Below are 24,475 nucleotides of genomic sequence, written 5' to 3' on the forward strand. Positions count from 1 at the left end.
AAATTATTAAACAAATTATTAAAGAAGAAACCATCATTTTTGTTGCAAGATTGTAAAAATTGAAAATTATTGAGTTTAATTGCGAGTAGCTAAATATTACTAGGGATTGTAATATCAATTTAGTGCAAAATAACTTTTAAAAACTTATTCGATTTACGCAATATGCTTAATAAGAGCTTATTATTATCGATAATTAAATTTAATTTCCATTAAATTGGTTGTTAATAGATATTTCCAAAGTAATTATTATACCGGTTATTATAATGCCGATTGTTAATTATAAAATAAATAAGCATCACACATTTGCCGGATTTGAATATTAAACAAGCTATTCCAAATAATAATACTTGATAAAATTAATAATAATTCTAAAATTGTCACGCGATGGCGTCATATTTATCGTAAAAATAATGGAAAAAAGAAGCGACAAAGGTAAAAGCTACAATTAAAAAAACAAGGCAAGTGTCAATAGCGCATAATTACCTTTGTAATAAAAGAGACAGTACTCGGAGAGAACGAACCAACGTTTCTTCCACAGCATGAGACCCTCCGAACCCTGTTTATGCAGCCATCCTTGAAGTGCAACGGGGGCGGAGAGGGGCCTTTTTGCAGCGGGAGAACGCAGTCCCCCTTGAGGACCGCTCCGTCTCCGCACCCCCGATACAGAAGCCGCCACACCCGAGCCATCGTGCTTGCTACGTACCTGAACAGGTACAGCGGGCGGTGTAGCCGATTGGACAATCTGCAAAATAAAAATGCCTTTTCATCAACACCATCAATTATAAATCTAACGGTGAAGTTTGATTTTGGTTTAATCGAATGTATAAAATTCAATCTTGAAAAGTGAGAAAAAATCGCTCAAGATTAATGGTTTGTTATTCTTTAATTAATTGATTTCAAAAAATTATTTTGTAATTTCTTTTATATTTTATTCCTTGTATATTTAATCTTTGGATAAAAACTTGAAGGGATCATGATTGAACACGATAATCAAATTTTCATTGAGGAAAAATGGATCAGGATTTGTAAACTACTTTTATGGATATTCATTAATAATATATACAAGACATAGATGTAGAATATAATTTAAGAAACATCCATCCGATTGATGTGACGTATAAAAATATGGTTGAATATTTGATTATCAGCCTTCTCGTAAATGTATAGGGGCGATATGTAGGAAACAATTGTGATTTACAAGACAGACATCTGTCACGGTGTATGACGTTGAGGTATCAAACAGCTTTAAATATATTTCAAGCGAGATAGATGTAATACGATTTTCCTGAGAAAAGGACACAGAGCTATAAATCTTTGGTAAAATTTGAAATCGCGTCTCGCTGACACACGTGATCGAGATCTCTCGCCATCTTTTATTCGATGCCTTCCTGAATGCGGCTGATCGAAATCCACTTTTCCGCTTGGCAACGCATCGTGGGGTTATCGTGAAAACTCTTGTTAGTCGACGAAAATTTCGCCGTGCCACTCGAAACGTCTATTCGATAATGAAAAACCACGGAAACAAGAATAAAGAAAAAAGACGACCGCTATTTGAACGTGAAATTCGTGCAATCCGTTCGATTTTCCGCTTTGATTTTCTCCGCGCATGGAAAAAAACACGAGCTGACATTTCATGAGCAAAAACATTACTAAATAACTAATTACTTGATAGACGTGTATCGCGGAGGCGGGATAGCATGCATTTTCAATGAGAAGACCGCGCGTGCTTCTGCAAAGTTCGGTCGGATTTAATCCTGAAAATAGATCCGGTGCATTATGCAGTTCGTTATCGATTTCTCCTTGTCTCTCTCTTTCCCTTCCCTTCATTTGATTTAAAAATACAAGCGCAAAAACCGATCCCGCTACAAAACATTGACGAGGTTCGTGGGAACACTTGAAAAATTCCATTCCTAACGTAGAAATGAATAATTTACGCTCGCTCTATCTTGCTTGGCCTCAATTGGTTTTCTTTTTCTTCCGGAATTTTTCGTGACATTTCGACTCCAAAGCGGTCAGCGACGAAAAATCGTCTACACACACGACAAGGAAGTTTTATTTATGAATATCGCGCACAATGACATTGTATTTCTCTGTATGAAATAGAGAACGTGCATTAAGATCACTCGGAGAAGCAGTTTATAAAGGCTAAGCAAGTAAATAAGACGTCGACGATATTAAATTTTCATCAATATTATTTTTTCTCGCACGTCATCAAAGTCCCCGAATGATGGGTGACAACAAGTTTCACACGACATAAACGCATTTATCGAGAGAACCGATATTGACAATCTTTATTCTGTGAACGTCATATATACAAGTTCTCTTCTTACTCAGATACTATTGTGCCTTCAGACACGATGCCTGGCAGGTTTTACTTCCTGGAAAAGCTTTCGTCAACATGAGATCGTACATTTTATCTAAAGACATAAAGAAAGATTCCGGAAAACGTTCCGTTTCCGGGCGCTCGTAGTTTTCTGACGCTCTCCGAAATGCCGATAACACGACCTGTATTTTTCAGGAATACAAAGCGCGTCTTTGAGAAACTCGCAAGCTACAACGCGCATATAATACAACACGCGAAATACTATACAAAGTGCCTCCATAAATCGCAATATAAATAGAATAGAATTATATCAAAGATGTTTGCGCGTCCCCGCGGGATACGACAAACGCAACAACAGCATATTGAGGCAAAATCGATTCAAATACGATCGATTTTTCCCTCAAAGTCTTGCGGTTTCCCGCAGAACATTATGCAGATTTCGAGAAAGATCATTTATCTTATCGGCAAAATTTCCTAGCGCCAGTTTTCGTTAGCCCACGAAAAAGCCGGACAGAAAAGAAGAATCGCCCGAATAATCCGTTAAATTACTCGACGACGAGGTGAATATGTGGTTCGATGGAATCAAAAAGACGAAAGCAAAATTTGCCGACCCTAAGGAAAACTTGATTTCGCGAACGGGAAAAGCGACCATACTTTTGCGACTAACTTTCGTTCTTTCAGTTCTCTCTGCCCTCCATATGGCGCGTTCGGATTGAATCGTATCGTCGATTCGATCGCTCGCCATTAATCCTAGCGAGATAATCGTCGCTAATTTGAGCGATACCTCTAATTGGGAGGGCATCGTTCATGGTTTCGCGCAAACCTCCGCATTCTCGTTCACAAAAGCTCGCAAACCGCATGCGACTCACTAAACATTGCGGTTCCAAACAGTAGGTAATAATCGATTGACCGTTATTTATGACGATCTGAGCTGTATCGTGCAATTTCCTACGCCCCGACGTTGCTAATTTTTTAACTAGACGACCTTTTTGCAAGATTAAATTCCATCGCGATATGCATCTCGAGAAAAAATTATTTCGGGAATTGTGTGCGGGATATCGAAAAATTAGCACGTCAATAACGTCGATAAATGTCTAATATATAAAGCATGTTTAACCTTTTTGTTGTCCATTCCAGGTGTTGAGCTGGTCACCGGCTGGTCGAGCCTGTAACAAAAAAAAAAAACGATGAAATATTTGCAATGAAAATATTCACAAATATTTTAAACATCTACTGCAACGCTATTGTGTATTGTTTATATTTTATTATATCTGTCAGACAAGTCTCTCGTCAAACCTGATATGATTTTATTGTAAATATTTTGTTCTTTCTTTCATGATATTTTTCGTTACATTTTCTCCTGGATTTCTCCGCCATCGAAAAATAATCTTTTCAATAATCTTTTCGATCATCACTTTCCGCTTCCGCGACTTGCAGACGAATCTCGACCTCGACTCTAAAACAATTCCGACGACCAAGCTATCTATCGGCGTTTTTTCGGTACGAGAGTATTGAAAATTTATTGACCATGCTGGCGGAGAGAACGATATCGCCTCGTCAAAAAAAAAAGAAAAAAAAATGTTCTAATATGAAAGTTTCATTCGACGAGCTTCCGCAGGAGAACTGACATTCTCCCTAGTACTGACCGCTATTGGAATAATGTAATTCTGAATAAAATGCGCGCGTTCTCCCTTTAGAAAAATGGTCGACGTATATTCACGAATCACCTCGGTTAAATTTCACGATAAAATCTTTATTTTAAGAGGGAGATATATTTATGTCGAACTTTTATATATGGCGCATATTATATTATGCATGACCTTTTCTTTATTACGGTAAAATTCTCTCTTATGAAAAAGGAGATCTTTATCACTATTTGTTTCAAAAATTAATTATATTTACATGACATATGGCTTTTATATAATTCTTACGTCGTTTTGTGTTTCGACACCGATCGAACGACAATCTTTCCCTATCGTTTCAGGGAAGAAGGGGTCAACGCACCACGCAAGGATGCCCTTCAGCCGCACAGGTAGTCGGATATGCACCAAGCGCGTAACGCGCGCCATCGCTTTTTATTAACCAAGCTGCAGGTCGGAAAACGCGATGCAGTCGTGTGACATGACGTGGGGTTATTCGTTTGGAAAGTCGCCTCGGTTAGCGCAAGAGATCGATTTATCGCATCCCGGACGGTTTTATTCCTGAGAGAAGCGACACGAGCGATGCGTAGACCGAGCGCCGCACGTGACGAGGTACACGCACGTGAACGAGATGGATGAACGGGATGCGCACGTGTGCGACACAACAGAGATTCGACGGCCGTTGATCGAATGCCATTTCCATTCCGCGCACAATGTCGGTACGTCGATATTAAAACTTGGATCTTTTTATCGCCGATTTCGCGATGATTTATATGCCGTTGGTCCCTCAAAATTGCACGAATTATTATGAATCGATGCCGCAGAGTGCGACGCCGCGATTCAATTTTCCTTTTCGAACATTGATAATTGAAACGTCAATACGGGAACCTTCCCATCCCAATCGCCATCGGAATATAATGAGCGTTCATCTGATATCGTGCCAAGTACGGTATTCGATATCGAGCTCGATATCTATTGCCTCGTTATTAGCCTCAACTTGTGGAAAACTTTTCATGTATTACAAATTTTTTTGTATCTTTTTTTTGGAATAATATAGCGCATTTCTATAAGAAAATCTTGTCAACTTTCCAATTAATCGAGAAATTACACGGCAAATGAAGAAACATGTCGCGCACACGAAAATCGAGTTGCGGCGTAGAAGTCGCAAATTAAGAATATATTCTTATTCATTAAGAATATATTCTTATTTATTAAGAATATTTATTAAGAGGACTTATAAAGTATACATTTCAAGAATACAATTTTTTCGGTGTACGATTAAAGTCAATATTCTAATTTGTATAAACGTATCGAGGTATCGATTTTTAAATTTCTAAATGACGTCAAATCTTTGTTTTCTCACTTATTGCAAAAATAGCGAATCGGACGATTGCGCGTGATCGATCTGAAAATTGTCGATTCGTTTTGCCAAGCCTCGAAAGCTAAAAGCGATGATGGAAATGCATCACGGTTTGCCGAAACCGCAGATTCGATTGACCGGTTCTGTTTGTCGTCCGTTTCCAATCTCGCTCCATCAAACATCAGCCACCCGCTGATCTCCTTACTCGGCATTATAGTCGCGTCCTAATCGCGTTTAGACGACGCTAAGATAATTGACTGTAACAGAGCGCGCGATGCATCGCATTGATGGGATGTATTAACGTCGGAATGATTAATGTCATTTACCCGGAATAGCGAACGAAATAGCGTTCGAATGAAATTCTAGATACACTCCGCGTATTGCGTGATCCGCATCCCGTTCGAAACCCACGATTATACGCGGTTTTAATGACTGCCCTTAATTGGCACAGAATTGCCGCTCTCGCGGTAGAAAGAGGAAGAGAAATATCGCGCCAAAGTTCACGACGTAATTAAAAACCAATATACTAAACCGCTATGCGCTCTAATGGAGTTGTTTTCATCTCTGCAATCGCGCCACACCGCCATTTTCCTTCCCAAGTTTGCTCCAAAGTCCGAGTCTTGGTGTTGAAAGTCGCATATAAAAGGCGTTATTGATTTTTTTTTTTAACGATCGTAATAATCCCGCATAATCCCCCGTAAACGACGTTATAGAATGCGAGTGCTACACGAGACGCGCAATAATATCCACGTAAACGATAAATTTGTTTACAACAAAATCATGCTCTTTGTAACATTTTAAGTTTAAAAAAATGCAAAGTGTTTTCATCAGAAACATCCCAACACATGATAATAGTGTGATTATAATTAAACTGCGATTGCTAACGAACGCGTTGACCAGAACGAACCGCAAGCTCTATTCAAGCTTGTCTCCCTATTGCGATGCAATTGATTGTGTATGCAGGTGAGACAACCACGTAATTTTCAGCAGTGATAAACGCAACGCAACGTGATAACGATCGGTCGAGATCATTGCGTTATGCGCGTATACGTGACGTCTAATGACGATGAGGATCAGGCGCCGTTCTCTACGAGGAGAAATTCCGCCGAGGGAATATATTATAAACCGTTGCGTTGCTTCGCGTCGCGCGCGAATGCACTCGAAATGCACCGTACGTTACTTTGACGTTCGCGTATCGAAATTGGGTCGTCGCGATGCGACGCGATGCGCCACGATTGTAATCCTCCGGTGTAATTCGACGTGTACAGTCATTTATTCCCGGCGCAATGTTCAACGTCCTTAAGCCACGCGATGATATCAATCGCATCTCTTGCAATTCTCCCAAGACGAGAACCCGCCGATTGTCATTTCGCATGCTACTCGTTTGTAATTAAAATTTCCTGCCATTTTCTCGGCCACAAATATTAAAAGATTCCTTGATTTTTCGGCGTATTTTTGCGACTAAATAAATAAACCGGAAATATTTTGATGGAATGCGAATGTCCGTCATAATCGTCTAGACGTCACGCGAAAATTAAAGCGTATCGCGATATGGAAGATAATGTGAAATGTTTCCAAACGCTTCGTCTACATCGAAAAAATTGTATTCTTGAAATGTATACTTTATAAGTCCTCTTAATAAATATTCTTAATAAATAAGAATATATTCTTAATGAATAAGAATATATTCTTAATTTGCGACTTCTACGCCGCAACTCGATTTTCGTGTGCGCGACATGTTTCTTCATTTGCCGCGGCGACATCACTCTTAATTTTTCTCGTATTCAATATTTATCGTGAAATGTATATAAATGTATATACTTGTATTAACGTAAGATCTAAAGTATATTTTTTTTCCTTGGCAGTGGTGCGAAAGAGAGGACGCTGCTCACACACAGGTTCTCTGTGTGCATGTGAGCCGCATCCTCTTTTTGACATCACTGTTTATCAGTTTAATTTCAAGCTGAATTTAAAATAATTTATTTAATAATCTGGATTCCTTGTTGGGATTCAGAATATTAAACAGATTGTTTGAAATTAGGCGGAAAGAAACTTTTAGACCAATAATTAAATTTATTTGACTTCAACAAAATTTAATTAAATCCAAAGAAATATTTTTCTCTGTGTATTAAGAATATCTCTTTAGAAGATTTTCCTCTTAACTTAAGAGGATCCTCTTGGCGCCTATTTTAGTGGTAGGGGGAGTTCCCCTAGTAGCGGACACTTAAGGTTTTTTGTAGATAAATTTAAAAAATGTATTTTATTTCTTTTATATTTTACATTAATTATTAGTTAACAATATTAAAAATGAGAATAAATGAACGGAATAATCAACTTTTTTATAATATAATATTTAAATCAGTGTCAAACTTTGGTATAAAATTTTGTACGATCTTGAAGTGGCGCCTAGTACCGGACATGGTTAAAATAGTTTGAAACGAGTAGAAGCGCTGTAAAAAAAGCGCTGCTCGTTGTTCTCTGCGCGTTTATCGCGGTATGTTCATGCAGGACGCGAGCGTATATACATATTTACCGTAATGCAACCCTACCGCGCATCGCACGCGATAATGAAATTAGAGTGATTACGCTCGAACGTGACATGGAGCGCGAGAGGGACAAAGTAAAGCGGACAATTAAAAACGCGACGCATGTGGCGTAGCTTCTTGGTCACGTGAAAATGAGAGTTTCATATGGCTCGACGAGTCATGCGCGCCTGTGAATTAGACACGCTTCGAATCTACGCGGTGCTAATTACATTAAAATGTCATCCTCTCGGTTCCTAATATTTTAGCGCGTCGGATAAAATTCACTCCCTCGCGCGATATCGTCGTGAAACGATCACGCTCGCGATCCTTTAAGTTCACCCTGTCAGTTGACCCAGAAAATTTATATCAAGAGTATCCAATATCGATATCCTACGGAAATAGACGCCAAGGAGCGCTGCGAATAATTGGACGTCGATAAATTGCTAATAGGCGAACGACGGAGATGGCGATATATAATATAAAAGTCGATTATATAAATGGATTTTTTTTTGCCGTTAACCTTGTCGGATTGCAGCATCCGCGAGAAGGTCAGGTTAAAATTAGCGCGTAGAGTTACATATAAACGTAGACCTCGACCGTGAAATAATCGCTCGAACAAGCACGAGTAAATGTGTATTCAAGCCCCGGGTTGCATGTATCCCATTTTGTAAAGTTTACATTTTTGCGAAGAAAAAATACAAATGACTAAAAATACACGATTTAATTTCAAGCCCGTCATTTTCACTATGGTAGCGATATACAATTTTTATCAACAAACATATGCATTGGATTTATACACAAGCTTTTTTGTTATTCTTTATCACGTCTCGCTTAGAAACGTTACACGCGCATATGTGTATGTTTGGTTGTGTATGAAAGATCACTAGCACTAGCAGGAAGGTAGAAAAGAGAAAATAAATGAGAACGATCTTAATGGTAGAAAACGAGAGACAGCTTTGGGGCTGGAAGGGAGGATGGATAGGGAAAAAAGGAGCGATGCAACTAGACGCGCATGAAAAAAGCCTCCTCTCCGCAACAACTCGCAAATATTTTTGCATCCCGGATGAAAGCCCCTCGCGTAAACCGATGCGAAGTGCTTGCTCGTCTCGTTGCGGTTTATATTCGAAGATGTAAGAGGATCCTCGAGAGCGTGCGGCTTCATGAAAACGCATCGCTTTCCCGCTTTGCCTTCCTCCACCAGCATGCAAAATAGACACGTTGTTCTTCGTACGCGCGCTGTTTCTTTTTTCAATTTCAAAAAGTTGCAAACAAAAAATATTACGAGCGCGTAGCATCGGAGCACGCGTCCGATGCCTTCCGCAGGGTCCAATATGCGAGGTCTAGTCTATAGTCGATAAAGCCGACTTTCGTTCGGCCTTTCCTTTTTCGCCCCTTTCATTCTTTTCCCACTTCATCCGTGTCCTCGGCAGCCTTTTCCGCAGCCGCGGTCGCCAAACGACTCACTACCCCCCGCGAAGAAATTTATCGGCAAACTTTATGCTCGCCTCGTGGAATCAAGCGCCGAGTGACTCACGGAAGACAGTCGGTTGCTTGGAGACCGGCCGATATGGGTTTAATGCAAGTTATTGGAAGCGAAGCCAAAATAAACTGTGCGCGCCGTAGCTAATTTATAAGCATGCTGCTTAACGGTATAAGACAGGATATTAGTTGGAGAATTTATGTTAACTTTCCGGCGGATGCTTCCTGTTACTTTGTCAGACTCCCTGCTGAATATTGATCGCGAGACTAAACCTTATCTCGTAGCTTACAATCATGGTTATCGGTTAACCGGTATTACACAAGACGGCGAGGGATGTAAGCGAGATAAAAGAAATGATATGAATATCAATAAGATGTCGAAGAGAGAAGATACGATTTTAGACGTTGTTTACTTGAAATAAATTTACACGCAAATTTATACGAAAATGATTATTTAAATGACAATTTATTTGATAATCTAATTACTCTGACTGTGAAATTTCCATTAAAAAATTTAAGGCTTATTTATCAATATTAATTGTAAGCTCACGAGCTTGTTAGTTAATTATTACGACAAGCTCTCGAAGAGCGACGAGTATAGACTAGAGTTTAGATCGATACATGGCGTCTTGTCGGTCACGGTATCGTATATATGTACATCAATGTACATCGCTTCCTCTCGCAGCATCCCAAGAGTACAATTGAAACAAGATATATATTCACTCTTTTTTGAAGGGATCGTTATTTCCACATTCTCGTTATCTTCGATGAAATAAACGACACTACTTTTATTATTATTATTATTTTTCGAGAATTAATTTATTAAAATAACGCAATTATTGAAAAATTGCATCAAAATGATAAGTTTGATATCAACATCTTGAAATGTGCCAATATTGATTATAATTATTTAGTATCGTAATAAAACATGGATATTGCGTGCAACGGCGATATTCATAGATTGTCTATTAAACTCTACGTAATCTCCATACTATAATCATATTCAATAAATTAATCATGTTTGTATAATCGCGATTACACGTTGGAAGTCTCCAATTAATAACATATCGCGTAATGTTTGATACAATACATAATCGTTTATATTTGTGCTGTGCATCTACAAATTTCTCGCAAATCTCAATTGTATACATACTCTCCAATAATTTAATAGGCGCACTCTTTTTAATTGTTTTCCGGTGCACGATCAACGTTGCGCTAATCGAGCTGTTTGTACATACATGAGCGACAATCAACGATGCGCAAACATCGTAATAACGTGACCGCAATGCCGTTGCGCTATTATACCGAATACGTCAGCGATACGTGTGAATAGACCTTTATAACGCGCATGCCATAACGTAACGTAATGCACGTGTTACAGTCGAACAATCCAAGTCTTCCCGGCGAGTGCGATCCCTCGTCACATTCGTTGACCTAGGTAACCGATCGATAATCATGGCGAAAGTCGGCCCAGCCGACTGAAAATAGTGGAAACCCGTTGTATTGTTCGAACGGAACGTACCTGACTGTGGGCGAGCTACCGGGAAGACAACGCAAAACGAGCTTGCGCAATAAAATAACGAAACGAGGGAAAGCACGAAGATTAATTATGTTTGTCAAGTTGCAAGCCCCGTTTTCTACAAATTACAGTTTCGCAGCTCAACATTTTGTTGTTGAGTTTGCCCCGGTACGAGAACTGTCGTAAAATACTTGAGATATAAATGTGGATAAGAATATAGCAAGTATACAATGCGTACACAATGCTTGTTTAATTTTCATCTTAATAAAATCATCTTAATTTGGAAAGTTGGAGAAAGAGGTCCAAACTATAGAGAGAGATATCACATCCTATACATTAATCAAATTTATCGAGGTATTATCATACAAAGCACTTGACCCATAAACGCACTCCCTTATCGACAACAATCGTCCCTTTATCTCTCGTAGGCTACAATACATCGCTTCCCACGCGGTCTCTTCAGATCCTCTGTACGTTGTATTCCGTACGCTCGATTCCCCTTTCGTCTACACGTTCACCAACACGTATATAAGCCAGATGAAAAGACTCTGACGTATCGAGGCAATATCTCGAAAGCGTGCGCGATGTAAGTGCGACAGTATGATTCGCATCCTGCGAATGTATCGCAAAAAATGGAAAGAGAAGAAGACGGAAAGAGAGAGAGAAAGATGGAGAGATACAAGCTAGCGTTTTCTCGGACATTTTCAAAGCTCTAGGAAAATTTTCACTCATACATAAGGAAATATATCCGCTCAGCTATACAGGGTGTCCCATTTTAATCGATCATCCCGAATAACTTTTTAAATTTTGATTGTAGAAAAAAATGTTTCAGACAAAAGTTATATGGCTTGAAGGGAGCCATCAGATGGTGGCAATGATTTGACCTTGGAGAGTCATTTGAAGGTCACGTGAAGGTCACCGTCAATTTCTTAAATGGAACTCTCTATTTTTTATTGCATATTCTTGTAGCTTATCTCGAGGGCTTTCCAAAACACTATAATAAAATATTTTTCCCTCAAGTACTTTTTGAGTTATAAGGCTTGAAATCATTTCTTAATTTTACATAAACCGTAAAATATCTTGTAAAATATTCATTTTTCGATTATCTTACCTCAATACTTTTATGTACAAAATAATGAGAGGAATCAATTGATGTAAAGAAAACACATAGTTATTTTTAAGAAAAAATATGTAATTGTTAATTGCAAATTACATATTTTTTCTTCGAAACAATTGAATATTTTACAAGATATTTTACGGTTTATGTAAAATTAAGAAATGATTTCAAGCCTTATAACTCAAAAAGTACTTGAGGGAAAAATATTTTATTATAGTGTTTTGGAAAGCTCTCGAAATAAGCTACAAGAATGTGTAATGAAAAATAAGGGGTTCCAGAGAAATTTTTTGAGAAATTAAAGGTAACTTTCGCGTGACCTTCAAAAGACCATCCAAGGTCAAATAATTGTCACCATTTTATGTCCCCCTTGAAACCATATAACTTTTGTCTGAAACGTTTGTTTCTACAATCAAAATTAAAAAAGTTATTCGGGATGATCGATTAAAATGGGACACCCTGTATACGACAATATTCGAAGCGAGATCTTTCTACGACTGCGATGCGAGAATCAATTTTAAAACACTACGCGATAAAGCGCAAGCTAAAGATTTAAAGATCGATTTCGATTGTCCTGCGAGATTCGGTTTTTATCACTTTTTTCAACGATTAAAATTGACAAGAAGACGAAGCTAGATTGCCAAAAGAAATAATTGATTGTTAAAATTTCCTTTCAAGTTTTTTGTAGAATGTCAGCTTTTTAGATCCATGATGCTAGTTGACGTGATAAAAAAATATTCATGGAAAATCTGTGCATAATATTTTTACATCATACATATTCCTGTGTATTTTGAAATGGTTGGAGCTGGACATGTTTTATGATAAAAATACCGATCGAAAAAGTTGGACAAAATAATAATACAAATGAAATATATTCATGGATGCGGAAACAATGTTTATCCAATCACCTGGAAAGGAGAGGCTGATGCTATTTGTGTTTCATGCATATTTTCATACATCAATTATAACACCTTTGCAATATATGTTTTGCGCATATTTCTCCAATTTTAAACAATTACATTATTTTCTTCGTGTAATGATAATGACGAAACATTTGACAAAGTAATGAAACGACTGAAACGTGAATTGAAAATAGTCGAGAAACCGAAATAATAAAATATGAAGGCAGAATCTGCTGCGTCAAGTCGTCTGGTGATATCGATTGCATTGTACTTTTATGCTTTCATCACAAAGCTTTCCTTTTTCATTTTTCAATTGTCTCAAAATATTTCGCGCGTTAAACAAAGATAAGGGCTGAATGACGGTATCAACGGAGCAGGGCATTATAAATAAAATTCCTTCGAGCTCATCCCTCTTTCTCTTCCTCCCATAATTGGAAAAAAAATATGAATAAAGAAAAAAAATTCGAAAAAGAGAGACGAATGCTTAGAAAGTGAGGCGAGATAGAAGGTGAGCAAATATTGCAAATAATAAACTAATAAGTCTAATTAAGGACGGCGCGATGGAGAAAGGATTTATTGTTCCGTGCCGTGCGCTCCGTTAATCCGTTTCCGAATTATGCAACGCTAAGTTGCAGTCGGCTGAAGGGATTCCATCATTCTCATTTCCGCCTCTGTGAATAAATGCACACGGAAATAAGGGAAAGCGTTTTGAGTTGCCGCATAAACGTTACGTAATAAGGTCATCAACCTAGTATTTGTGAGGCATTTATTTTAATTATATTCACTGCAACTGCTGCCTGTACTTACGGTCTCAATTAATATTAATTAAAATCCTTCCCTCGCAATAAGAAGAGCGAGAATTTAAAGTGTGTACTGCGAAGAATAAGGGATGAAAAATAAGGGAGAGATAAGACGTCTCGGCAGAATGTCAGTGAGTAAAATGTAAATGATGGATCGGTTCATTATCGAAGCAAGGAAAAAGATATTGAGAAACGAATGTTTCAAGGTATTTTCGGCGTACCGTATCGCCAGTATCTCGTATGTAGAAATGGATGAACGTTATTGCTTCTTACCAGTCGAAGAAATTCCACAGGCACGCGAACATGTTGGATGTACGTTTTCCACATGGAATGATATCCCCTCGCGCGTTCTCCGCACTTTCCTTCGATCGCGATCGTAGGTATCCTCGTAGATTGGCGAAATCCTTACATTTTCGCACATACAAAGTTTACACGAGGCAGGCTTTAGAAAGCTCGTTCCGGCTTTTCTCGACGTTTACTAAGCGAACAGCATGTTATCCGTTATCCGTTAGTCTCGATGATGAGTCGAGGTACATCATGTTTAAACGACGATAATGAACCCCCTCTCAGGATTCGGATACTTTCGCGTTTGTTATCACTGATGTCACAAAGTACAATTCGATGAGAATTTCGTCACGTTTACGGCCCGCGTTTCACTGATTTGTTAATGTTAAGATCAACATGCGAGAAATATAAAAGCTGAATTGGCGAAAATTACTCGCGCGCGAAATTTATCGGCCAAAACGTTACACGTGTCGCGATGCGTATGTATGGTGTTTTCCGCAACCCTATCGAGCTTTGAATTTGTTCTCATCGTCAACCCGTGGCAATTAGTCAGCTAATTCTAAAGCGGAATAGCAAATTACCTGTCGCGCGGAAATGTCATTTCCCTCGCAGCGAGAACATGCAACGTCCTGTATTAATATAAAGCCCCGCGACGGAAAATGGCGCGCATCCATTCTTGCCGCAGTTTACCTCGCGATACATGTATATTTTGCAAAAATATCACGGCGAGTGGATGAAATTCAAACAAGTTCAAAATTCATCGCTGCAACTTCATCGCCATGCTAATGTAATACGTCAATTATATTTCGCCCGATAAAAAATACATTTATTTACGCTCGGTCTCGTAAAGAATATGTGCCTCTCTAAAAGTGAATCAGTGAAAATATCACTAATTTAAACAGTAAAATAAGATTTCACTGAGAATCAGTGAGTATTTTACTGATCTTCAGTGGAAACGCTTACTTTTTTGTTATTTTATCTTATATCTCACTGATTATGGTCAGTTAAAATAAAATTTACTGTAAAACCAGTAAATTTTACTGTAAAACCAGTAATCGCTAGTTCGTTCGTTTACCGCTACGATCGCTATCTCTCTCGTATTTAATTTTAGTCATAAGAATTATATAAAGTTTGCAAAGAGCGACATTTAAAATTAGAAGTATTACTTCGATTTAATTTTTGATACAATCTCAATAGAGAGGCTTCAGATATTAAATCGATCTTTATAAGTCGGACAAATAAATGTCTGGCGACTTAATGAAAATTATTCGTTCGTTATCTATTTAAAATAACAAGTTCAATATGCATGTAATATATAAATAAAATAAAATTTTTAATATAATAAATATTTAGTAAATATAAATAAAATTTTTAAGTTTATATGAAACAGGTAGAGAGATGAATTGTAATTTAATATTACTGACAATAACGAAAGAAATATTACTAATATTAAGAAATATTACTGATTGAAACAGTCAAAATTATTAACTGATTCTTTCAATAAAATATCACTGATTTACAGTGCTGTACTTATAACTGCTGTAATAAGTGACTATTTACTGTTTTTCAGTGATAATACGCTGATTCACTTTTAGAGAGGGGCTAGCAAAAAAAAATTGGAGAGCAAATGAAGGCTGCATATCGAATCCCACGATAATCAATTTAATAAATTTGCGTAAACTTGTTTCTCGAGTATGTAAAGTCTATCGTCGTTTATTCAAGACTCGCGTTTATGAAAATAAAGAGAGCGTCGTCGCAGTAGCTTCCCGTCTCTTCGTCCCACCGTAAAATTTAAATCCATGATATATGTATCCATCACGTACGCGCGCACGATGCTTAAATTTCTCCGGAAATGAATATTCCGACAGACGAGGATGCTTCTCGAAGCGATAAATCGATCATAAACTCATTTAAACGGTCGACCATGTGTACCAAGACATATTAAAAGCCGTCTGACAAGCTTTCCGTAGCTGCACTGAAAACGATGTTCATTAAATTCTCGTACCGTGCCCGATAATACACGATGCATACAAGCAAAATCTTTAAAAACGCATTCCTTGACTGAAATTTATTCACTTTGTTTACTTAATTTTTATTCCTTTTAGAATAAAAAATTGATTCTATTTTTTTCTTTCTTTTAACGAGGAAAACTAGAGACGTCTTTCTTTTTAGATTTCTAAAAATAAAAATGCACACATAAAATTTAAATGTTTTGTATTCTACCTTTCTTGTAAATTCGCGTAGAAAGAATACACAAATGTAGTTAAATTTTCTCTAGTCGCATGAGAGAATAAAAACTTGACGAAAAGATTAAATATTATGTATTCTGTACGCTCCCTATACTGTACGTGATCTATAACATTATTGGCAATTTGAGGAAGATTGTTACAAAAAAGATAAAAAGAAGAAAAGAGCGCCGTCTTTTCGTTGCATTATCGCTTCTACGCGCGACGTAATGTATTCGGCAGCATGTAAAGCTTGCATCGAAAACAGTTGCTGGAGTTGCTAGTCGAATACATGAATAATTAGGTTACCGCTACGACGCAACGACGTTTCCCAGTAACCATCGCCGATTTTATATCAAAAGGTTGTACATTGTCACTATTATATATACGAGGAGAAGCAACGATAAAGACATATCTTGCGGCTTTTTCTTCCTTTTTTCACGCAAAATATAAATTCCCTCGTCCAATTATTTTCGCTCGTGGAAGCATAACTTGCATCGTTTGGATTGCGCTGATTTTTTAATAGCTTTCCCGTATAATCTGTTTAACCTTTCAGGTAATTATTAAACAGCCGGTTATATATATTACTAGCGGGAATTTAATGGCAAGCACCATGTGTTTTCTACATCAAAGTTATCATTCCGTGGAAAAATTGATATATAAATAGTGTGTAACGCACGAATAATTTAGTTTAACTTAATGGAGAAAAATTTTCAACGTTACGAGAATTAAATCCTAACGTTAAGCGCGTTAAATACGTTTCGGATGAAAAAATATAACGCGCAATACGGGTAACGGCAATCACCGAAACAACCACCATAAGCGTTCCCATATCGATTTTAACCCTGTCCTCAACCGAACAAATCCTCTATTCCGTTTTTGCCATGTTACACGTTTCGCGCCGATGAAACCGTAAATACGCGGTTCCACTCGGACTATTTTCTCGATTAAAACATCGATCGAGAAACGCACCTCGTCGCTACACGAACGTGAATTTGACAGCTTCGATTTAAATTAGGAAGTCGCAAACATAGTTGCGGAGATATAAAATCCTATCGACATGTCGAGTGCATTCAACGTTGGGAACGCGGAAACAACGTTGCCATTAAACGAGATGCGTTTAACGATAAAGAGCATATTAGTCTCGTAATGATTTCACCTCTCCCGTGCTTGCAACCTCCTCTCGTATCTCGCGCCCTTGCCTTCGACCCTCGCACAAATTAACACGCTCCGGGGAAAGAAAATACACCCGATTAGCATTCGTTTTCGCGTGTCGCGACGACGATTACGGGATAAATTGTCGGGAGGAGAGATGGAATTTATGCATTTTTCACATAGCTTCCTCCGCCTGGTCCGTCGAAATTAATGCGCGTCCTGAATATCTCCCTGGTTTGAATATCGCAGACCTTCATTTCCGCGAAAGGATCGTTTCGCTTATTCATCAATTACCGGAGCGAGTCCATCGCCCTTGGCCTTCCACGAACAACCCTTTCCAAACGTTGCCGGGGAGTACGTTGTCCTTTCGCGTCAACTTTCGGGTCGCGGCGGAAATCGAAGAGACTCCATAATACAAGGATCGCGTCAGAATTTACATACAGATGACCTAAACAATTTTTCGCGGTTATTTTTTTATAAATGAAATTAAATTGCCGAGGAAACGCGTATGTTAATTAAAACTATTATAAATAAACATCGCACCATTCGTCTCTTCCGTGGGTTTCTTGATTTAATATTTTTAATTTTCTTCAAATTACCTGTCTCGACTAGAATCTCTTTTAGCAGATTATTTGCCGATAATAAAAATTGTATTAAACATGTAGGGATTACTTGATATTCAAATATATCATCACATATTCAATTTAAATGAGTCCATTGTCGATTCTGCATTTGATCAATACGAGAATCGTATGTTAAACGTATGAAAAGAGACTGGGACACAGTCATATGTGCTTTTAAATACGCAAACATGGAATAATTTAAATATTTTATCGGTAGGACTAATGCCACGGATGCACGGAAACAAACTGCATGTTTAACCACTGCAACTCCGCTGTAAGCAACTTTTCCCTCTTACGAGACATTCGTCTCGTGAAATAATTACGTTCGACGGCACCCCGGAAGACTCTCCCAAGACAGCCGGTGCACGATCACGTGCCGGTTATCGCGGGGCGACGTCCGCGCGACATCGCGAACGACGCCGCGGCTCTAGTCGCTACAGCACCACTTTATCAATGTCGACGAGAGGGAAGCGACGAGATTCGTTCGCTCGATCGCGCAGACGAGATGGTCGGCGGTCGCGAGCTCCTCGAGCGAGGTCGCGTAAAAAACGGCGCCGGAAAGACGAGCGATTATTATCACCGCGACGTCCGCCACCGTCTCTTCCGACGCCAGAGAAGGGGAGAGAGAACGAACGAGAGCGTCCGCCGGAATTTTCCGCACTCCGTCCGAGTCCGCCGCTCGCGAAAAGGAGGGTTAATGTCGCGCGACTGTCCCGACGTGAGAGGGTGAGAGAGAGTTCTAGGGTTGCCCGACTCGTAGCGCGGCGAGGGCCCAACTGGCATGCGCCTTTGCCACCCTCTCTCTTTGCCATCGCCCGTCGAGCTCTGCTGCCACCCCTCCGTCAGTACATCGCTAGGGGATGAGAGAGGGAGCGGAGCGAGGGGAGTCGCAGCGCCGCGGCTTTCGCTCTCTCGCTCTTCCGTTCACCCCCTCGATCGCCGCCGAGCGGGTGCGCGTGTGCATCCCCTTTCCTTCTTCCTGTGCCGAGATCGCCGGCGGCGCATTATCCTTACGAGGGTTTCGCGGAGGCCGTATCTTCCGCGGTACACATCTGGCTTACGACAGCGAATTATCTTGTCGTATAGCAAGTTTTGGGATGGAATATAGCGTTACACGTAATGTCTCCTTGCGCACGGAAAATTTGCAATATACGAGATCCATTTTTAAAGATGATAAAAGCGTGTCGAGAAAAATTTCAATTACGATATCTTCTTGTCTCACACACTTTGCGCGCGATTAAAGAGTAGGTTTCTTGTAAAAATAAATTACTTGCATCGTTTCGTGAGTAAAGAGCATAGCTATCTTTATATTCGCATTAAATTAAAGTAAGTTGGCGAGATCAAACTGTATTTCAAGATTGAGACACTTGCGTTAGTCGGGAGATACTCTTGAAGGTAAAGCCGAATTAAAAAATATATCAGCAAGAAAATCTTATTTTTCACTTTGATATAATGTAATATAAAAAGCATATAAAATAATGTAATATTTAACTCAAAAATATAGATAATTGAACATGTCTGGATTATAACAGCAAATTGATTAGTAAACGTAAAGTTAATGATAAAATGTAAAATACTTGAAAGGGAATAGCATTACGCCATCCCATCGTAATCAAAGAAATTAAGATCGTTAACTTTTCGCCACCGTGTATATCTGTAACTCGGTGCCAACAAAGTGTTCGCTTTATTATCATTACGTCGCTAAGCGACTTAGCTAAGCCATTCCATCACAAAGGAAATATTAAAGAGGATCTTTCTCCCGGGATTATTGCGTCGACGATCTTTCTTTAGACGATGGCGTCTTTTGCCGTTTAATTCGATCGAATGCGACAAAGATAGAATCTTTAGTCGTGAATAAATAACGAGCAATGCGATTCGTAAATATGCGCGTGCGAAATGATATGCTTGTCATTAAACAGATGTGCGTATAACGTCATTAGAAAGCAAAAAGTCTACTATAGATACCGAATGATATTCACGAGATGGGATCTCGATATTGCGGCATTCGTTTTCTCTTCATTATTTTAATTACGCCCGATTGATATAGATATAGATGATTACATACGCCTGACAAGTGAATAATTTAAACACTATTATGTTTAATAACATCTTTTCCACCTCATTAATATATTTGATAATATTCACTCGTCAAGTTTTGCATGCTTCATCTACAACATGTATGTATGAGTACAGATGACATTTTAATTTTTAACAGTAGACTCTCTCTTTCCCTTTGATCAAGTTGCGAAAAGATTGCAAAAATATTTAAAGATGGAAACGTATCAATTTTAAATATGTATATTGAATAGAGAGTGCTTGTCGACCAAGCCTGTTCTCTCTTTCACGCACGTCACGTTGGTCCGCGTAAGGTCAACAAATTGCGACGAACGTGTCGCCCTCGAAGAAGGTTATCGGGGTGAAAGCTAAGAAGCTCTTACGTTTGATCAGTGTCCAACTTGGATGTCCCTTTCGTCCCCCCGTGGCCTACTAAATCGCGTGACATGAGCGTTCTCTTTACATTCTTAATGTCTTCATCGTTTCTTATTTTTCCACCATCGATCGTGCAGTATCCACGCAACTAGACAGTCTCGTCTGTTTAACACAGAGAATTTTAAAGCCGCTCTCTTGGTTAATTTCCATAGGATTTCAAATGAATTTCAAGGACAAAGTTTATTGAAACATTGAAAAGAGATGTGGCATTTGCAAAAATCCTCAACATATTTCAATTTCTTATCATTTCAAATAAAAAAAATTAAAAAATTCAAAACTAATAAATTTCTAATAAAAAAAAATTAATTTCAATAAATTTCTAATAAAAAATAATTTCAAATAAAAAAAATTAAATTTCTAATAAAAAAATAATTTCAAATAAAAAAATTGAAAAATTGAAAACTAATAAATTTCTAATCAAAAAAAATTAATTTCAATAAATTTCTAATAAAAAATAATTTCAAATAAAAAAAATTAAATTTCTAATAAAAAAAAATTGCAAATAAAAAAATTAAAAAATTGAAAAATGGTGCGGTAAAGATATACTACTGCAAACTCTCTATTATAGTATAGTCATCTATATGATCAGTCTTAAGCGAGTGTAGCACCGTAATGCGGTTATGCAACGAACAATAGAGCACGTGTTTATTATATAATACGGGCGATACACGTACGTACGATGCACAGACGAAGGTTATTGTCGCATTAATGCGGAATAATGCTATACGGGGCTAGGGAACCGTAATTTCGCCGCGTTTGTCGGCGCAACGAGTCGCGTAATGTTTACGAACAGGCGACTGTTCTTCGATGCCTCCCTTTTGTGTTCCTCGGGCCGAGTGAACAAGCTTCTTCCTCCCTATAATTTTCGGTCACTCGACTCTAATAATGCCAAACGAAGGGCGGAAGCGACCCTTTGACCTCGATCGAGAGAAATGCAAAAGTCTTTGCGACAGGAAGCCAAAGGCACGTATTTCGTATCTCCGATGATACAAGACGCCTCGCTTCGCGAGATCGACGTGCTCCGAAAGGAAATTCGAGCGATGCTTGGAAAAAAGTGTCATCTGAATTCCTCGCTTGTCTCGAGACAGCTTATCGCGTGTCAATATTCACGTCTCCGCTATAGGTGATATTAAAGTCGAATGAAAACTCGATGCGATTGAGGAAAAGACGCTAATAACAATTTTATGACGACGCGAAAGGAAAGATTAAATATCGAAGCTCATAATATAATATTAAATATTGCGAGAAAAGGTTCGCATCTACTATTGTAAGATTAGATTTAAGAGCGGCCTTTTTATTCGAGCGTCCAGTATAATATCGAGGTCTTGGTCGAGCGGTTTTACAATTCGTTATCCGATCGGGTACGCGAGAAGCGATATTCTCGCACGAGGCGGATAAATTTTGCAGCTAATATCGTCTCTTTTATTCGTTAATAACGTACGGTATCACCACAGACCGTAGACCATTGAACCGGGTAACATGCCGCAGGCATAATCCGCCTACACAGGTTACGTAACACGAAGCGCGTTTGCGCGGTTGTTTTGTGCCGAGCGTTAAACATACTCGCGGTAACCGATCCGAACCTTTCACCCGCATCATCGGTGTTAACGTTGCAACAGATACAGAGGACGTAGGTTCCGCGAGTTTTCCCGACTCGCAAACACTTGATATTCGCAACACGCTCGGGGTAGTTATCGCTGGACTCGGCCAACAGTGACACCCCCTCGGGGTCACTTTGAGTTGGATAGCGAGAGTTTGTCTCTTTTTCTCTCTCTCTCTCTCTTTTATTTTAATCCTTTGCGAATCGGGGGATAATTTCCAGAAACAAACGACATTTATTTTAACGTCACCCACGTTGCCGACGTAAGAATCAAGTCTGTCATTTACACTAAATGCACCGGAGAGATTTTAAAATTTTACCGATTCGAGAAAATAATATTTTTTCAAGCAACCGCGTATAATCCACCCGGACGTTGAGTTGCGCAAAAGATTAAGGAGGTTTCTCCAAAGAGTTATTCTTGTAGACAAAGTTACGAGTGGATTCTTCTTATTGAAACTTTTCTCTCATTCCTGTTAAAGCCGTAAAGTTGACCGCATTTAATGAACCGATGCGATGGTTGCGCATTCTCGCTGTCGCGCGATAATAATAAGGCAATTTCCCCGTTGATGTCGCGGTACATCGCGTCGATATTGCATCATCTCTTCGATAAAGCTGTTAAATTGAATACGCGATCGATTCTGTGACATTAACGCGTAATAATAAAGTTAATATCGCGCCGACACGCCCGCGTAAAATCTCGCTGCTTAAATACGCAGCCTCCATATGGTACCGTCAAGAAGCTGAGAGGATGAGACCTCTCGTTGTCCGCTCGCGTTCGCGAGGGTTGATCGCTGTTCCGAGTACGACACTCGACTTGGCTTAAACTAACCGCACAAAGCGATGCATCGTGGAGACACGCCATTAGTAAGATGCATGACCGCACGGGCGCGGTCGGGTAAAGACAACGAGACAAGGGTGCGCGTGTACGTCACTACCGGTACCGGGCGTGAAATTCAGTTTGCGTGAAATCTCCACGCGAGAAATACATAAATAATGGTCTAAAGGTCCCTACGCATACACAATGCAATTTATAATATAATCGATTTATAGAATAATTTCAATGTGTAAAGTATAAAAAGAAAGTGTTTGATGGAAAAAAATACGAGTGAATAATTGAATCGTTGAGAATAGAGGGAATTCTTTTTAGAGATAATATGGTAATTTTTTTTAGTAATTTAGAGAGTATCGTTCGTTATCTATTTTAATACACTCTCTAAAAGTGAATCAGTGTATTATCACTGAAAAACAGTAAATAGTCACTGATTACAGCAGTTATAAGTACAGCACTGTAAATCAGTGATATTTTATTGAAAGAATCAGTTAATAATTTTGACTGTTCCAATCAGTAATATTTCTCAATATCAGTAATATTTTTTTCGTTATTGTCAGTAATATTAAACTACAATTCATCTCTCTATCTATTTCATATAAAATTTTATTTATATTTACTAAATATTTATTATATTAAAAATTTTATTTTATTTATATATTACATGCATATTGAACTTATTATTTTAAATAGATAACGAATAATTTTCATTAAGTCGCCAGACATTTATTTGTCCGATTTATAAAGATCGATTTAATATCTGAAGCCTCTCTATTGAGATTGTATCAGAAATTAAATCGAAATAATACTTCTAATTTTAAATGTCGCTCTTTGCAAACTTTATATAATTCTTATGACTAAAATTAAATACGAGAGGGATAGCGATCGTAGCGGTAAACGAACAAACTAGCGATTACTGGTTTTACAGTGAAATTTACTGATTTTACAGTGAATTTTATTTTAACTGACCATAATCAGTGAGATATAAGATAAAATAACAAAAAAATAAGCGTTTCCACTGAAGATCAGTAAAATACTCACTGATTCACTTTTAGAGAGCACTTGCAATACTTTGCAGATTCTTTGTAAATTCAGTTCTTTTATAAAATATCAGTCTCTCTACAAACATGCGGGGTTTTATAAAGAGGCGGAATCTTTTTTGCGAGAAAGTTAATCTCATAAAAAGCTCGTAACACGTAGTCGCATATGTATCATATAATCATACGTGCATTGCAATTGCAGTGTCCAAGAGAGAAAGAGAGACTGTGCCTCTTCGGGTAAAGTTTGTACGCACAATGCATTTGCATCTATGTAACAACATTCATACGTATGCGTGGATGAGAGTTGGGTTATCCCGGAGAACTTTGGCACCTGAAACACGATGGTAGAACGTGCTTTGCGCCGGTCTCAAATTGAGACAAACGAGAAACAGCGTATGTCGTGTACCGCGAGATACGTACATTCGTATCAAAGACGGAAAACCCGACCGAAGCTGTAACGCAAATTTCTAAGAAATCTCTCCAACTTTCAGAGCCGAGACCTAAATTTTAAATCTTATATGTATATTTACGAGTAAGAATATTCGCTTCAACAAACTCTCGGCGGA

The 24,475-nt window shown here is 38.4% G+C and overlaps 1 protein-coding gene across 14 annotated transcripts in view; it reads right to left on the reverse strand.

Annotated features, from left to right (window-relative positions):
• The window catches only part of LOC145959628 (uncharacterized), a 133,789-nt gene that overhangs the window by 55,179 nt on the left and 54,135 nt on the right, over positions 1-24,475 (reverse strand). For 11 of the 14 annotated variants that reach the window (XR_014435109.1, XM_083078658.1, XM_083078646.1 and 8 more), the window contains 2 exons: positions 3,441-3,489; positions 484-742 (listed from right to left, as the gene is read on the reverse strand). Coding sequence is in view for 13 of the 14 variants with exons in the window: in XM_083078646.1 (XP_082934772.1) it covers positions 484-742; positions 3,441-3,489 (308 nt within the window). In the remaining variant the exon portion in view is untranslated. Of the gene's footprint in view, positions 1-483; positions 743-3,440; positions 3,490-13,935; positions 14,879-18,273; positions 18,704-24,475 lie in introns of those variants that run through there. The other 3 variants (XM_083078656.1, XM_083078655.1, XM_083078654.1) reach the window with 3 other exon arrangements.

The sequence above is a fragment of the Camponotus vicinus genome, unplaced genomic scaffold (genome assembly GCF_025532165.1).
Source record: "Camponotus vicinus isolate PSW18456_S1 unplaced genomic scaffold, iyCamVici1.0 SCAF_1, whole genome shotgun sequence".
NCBI classification, from domain to species: Eukaryota; Metazoa; Arthropoda; class Insecta; order Hymenoptera; family Formicidae; genus Camponotus; species Camponotus vicinus.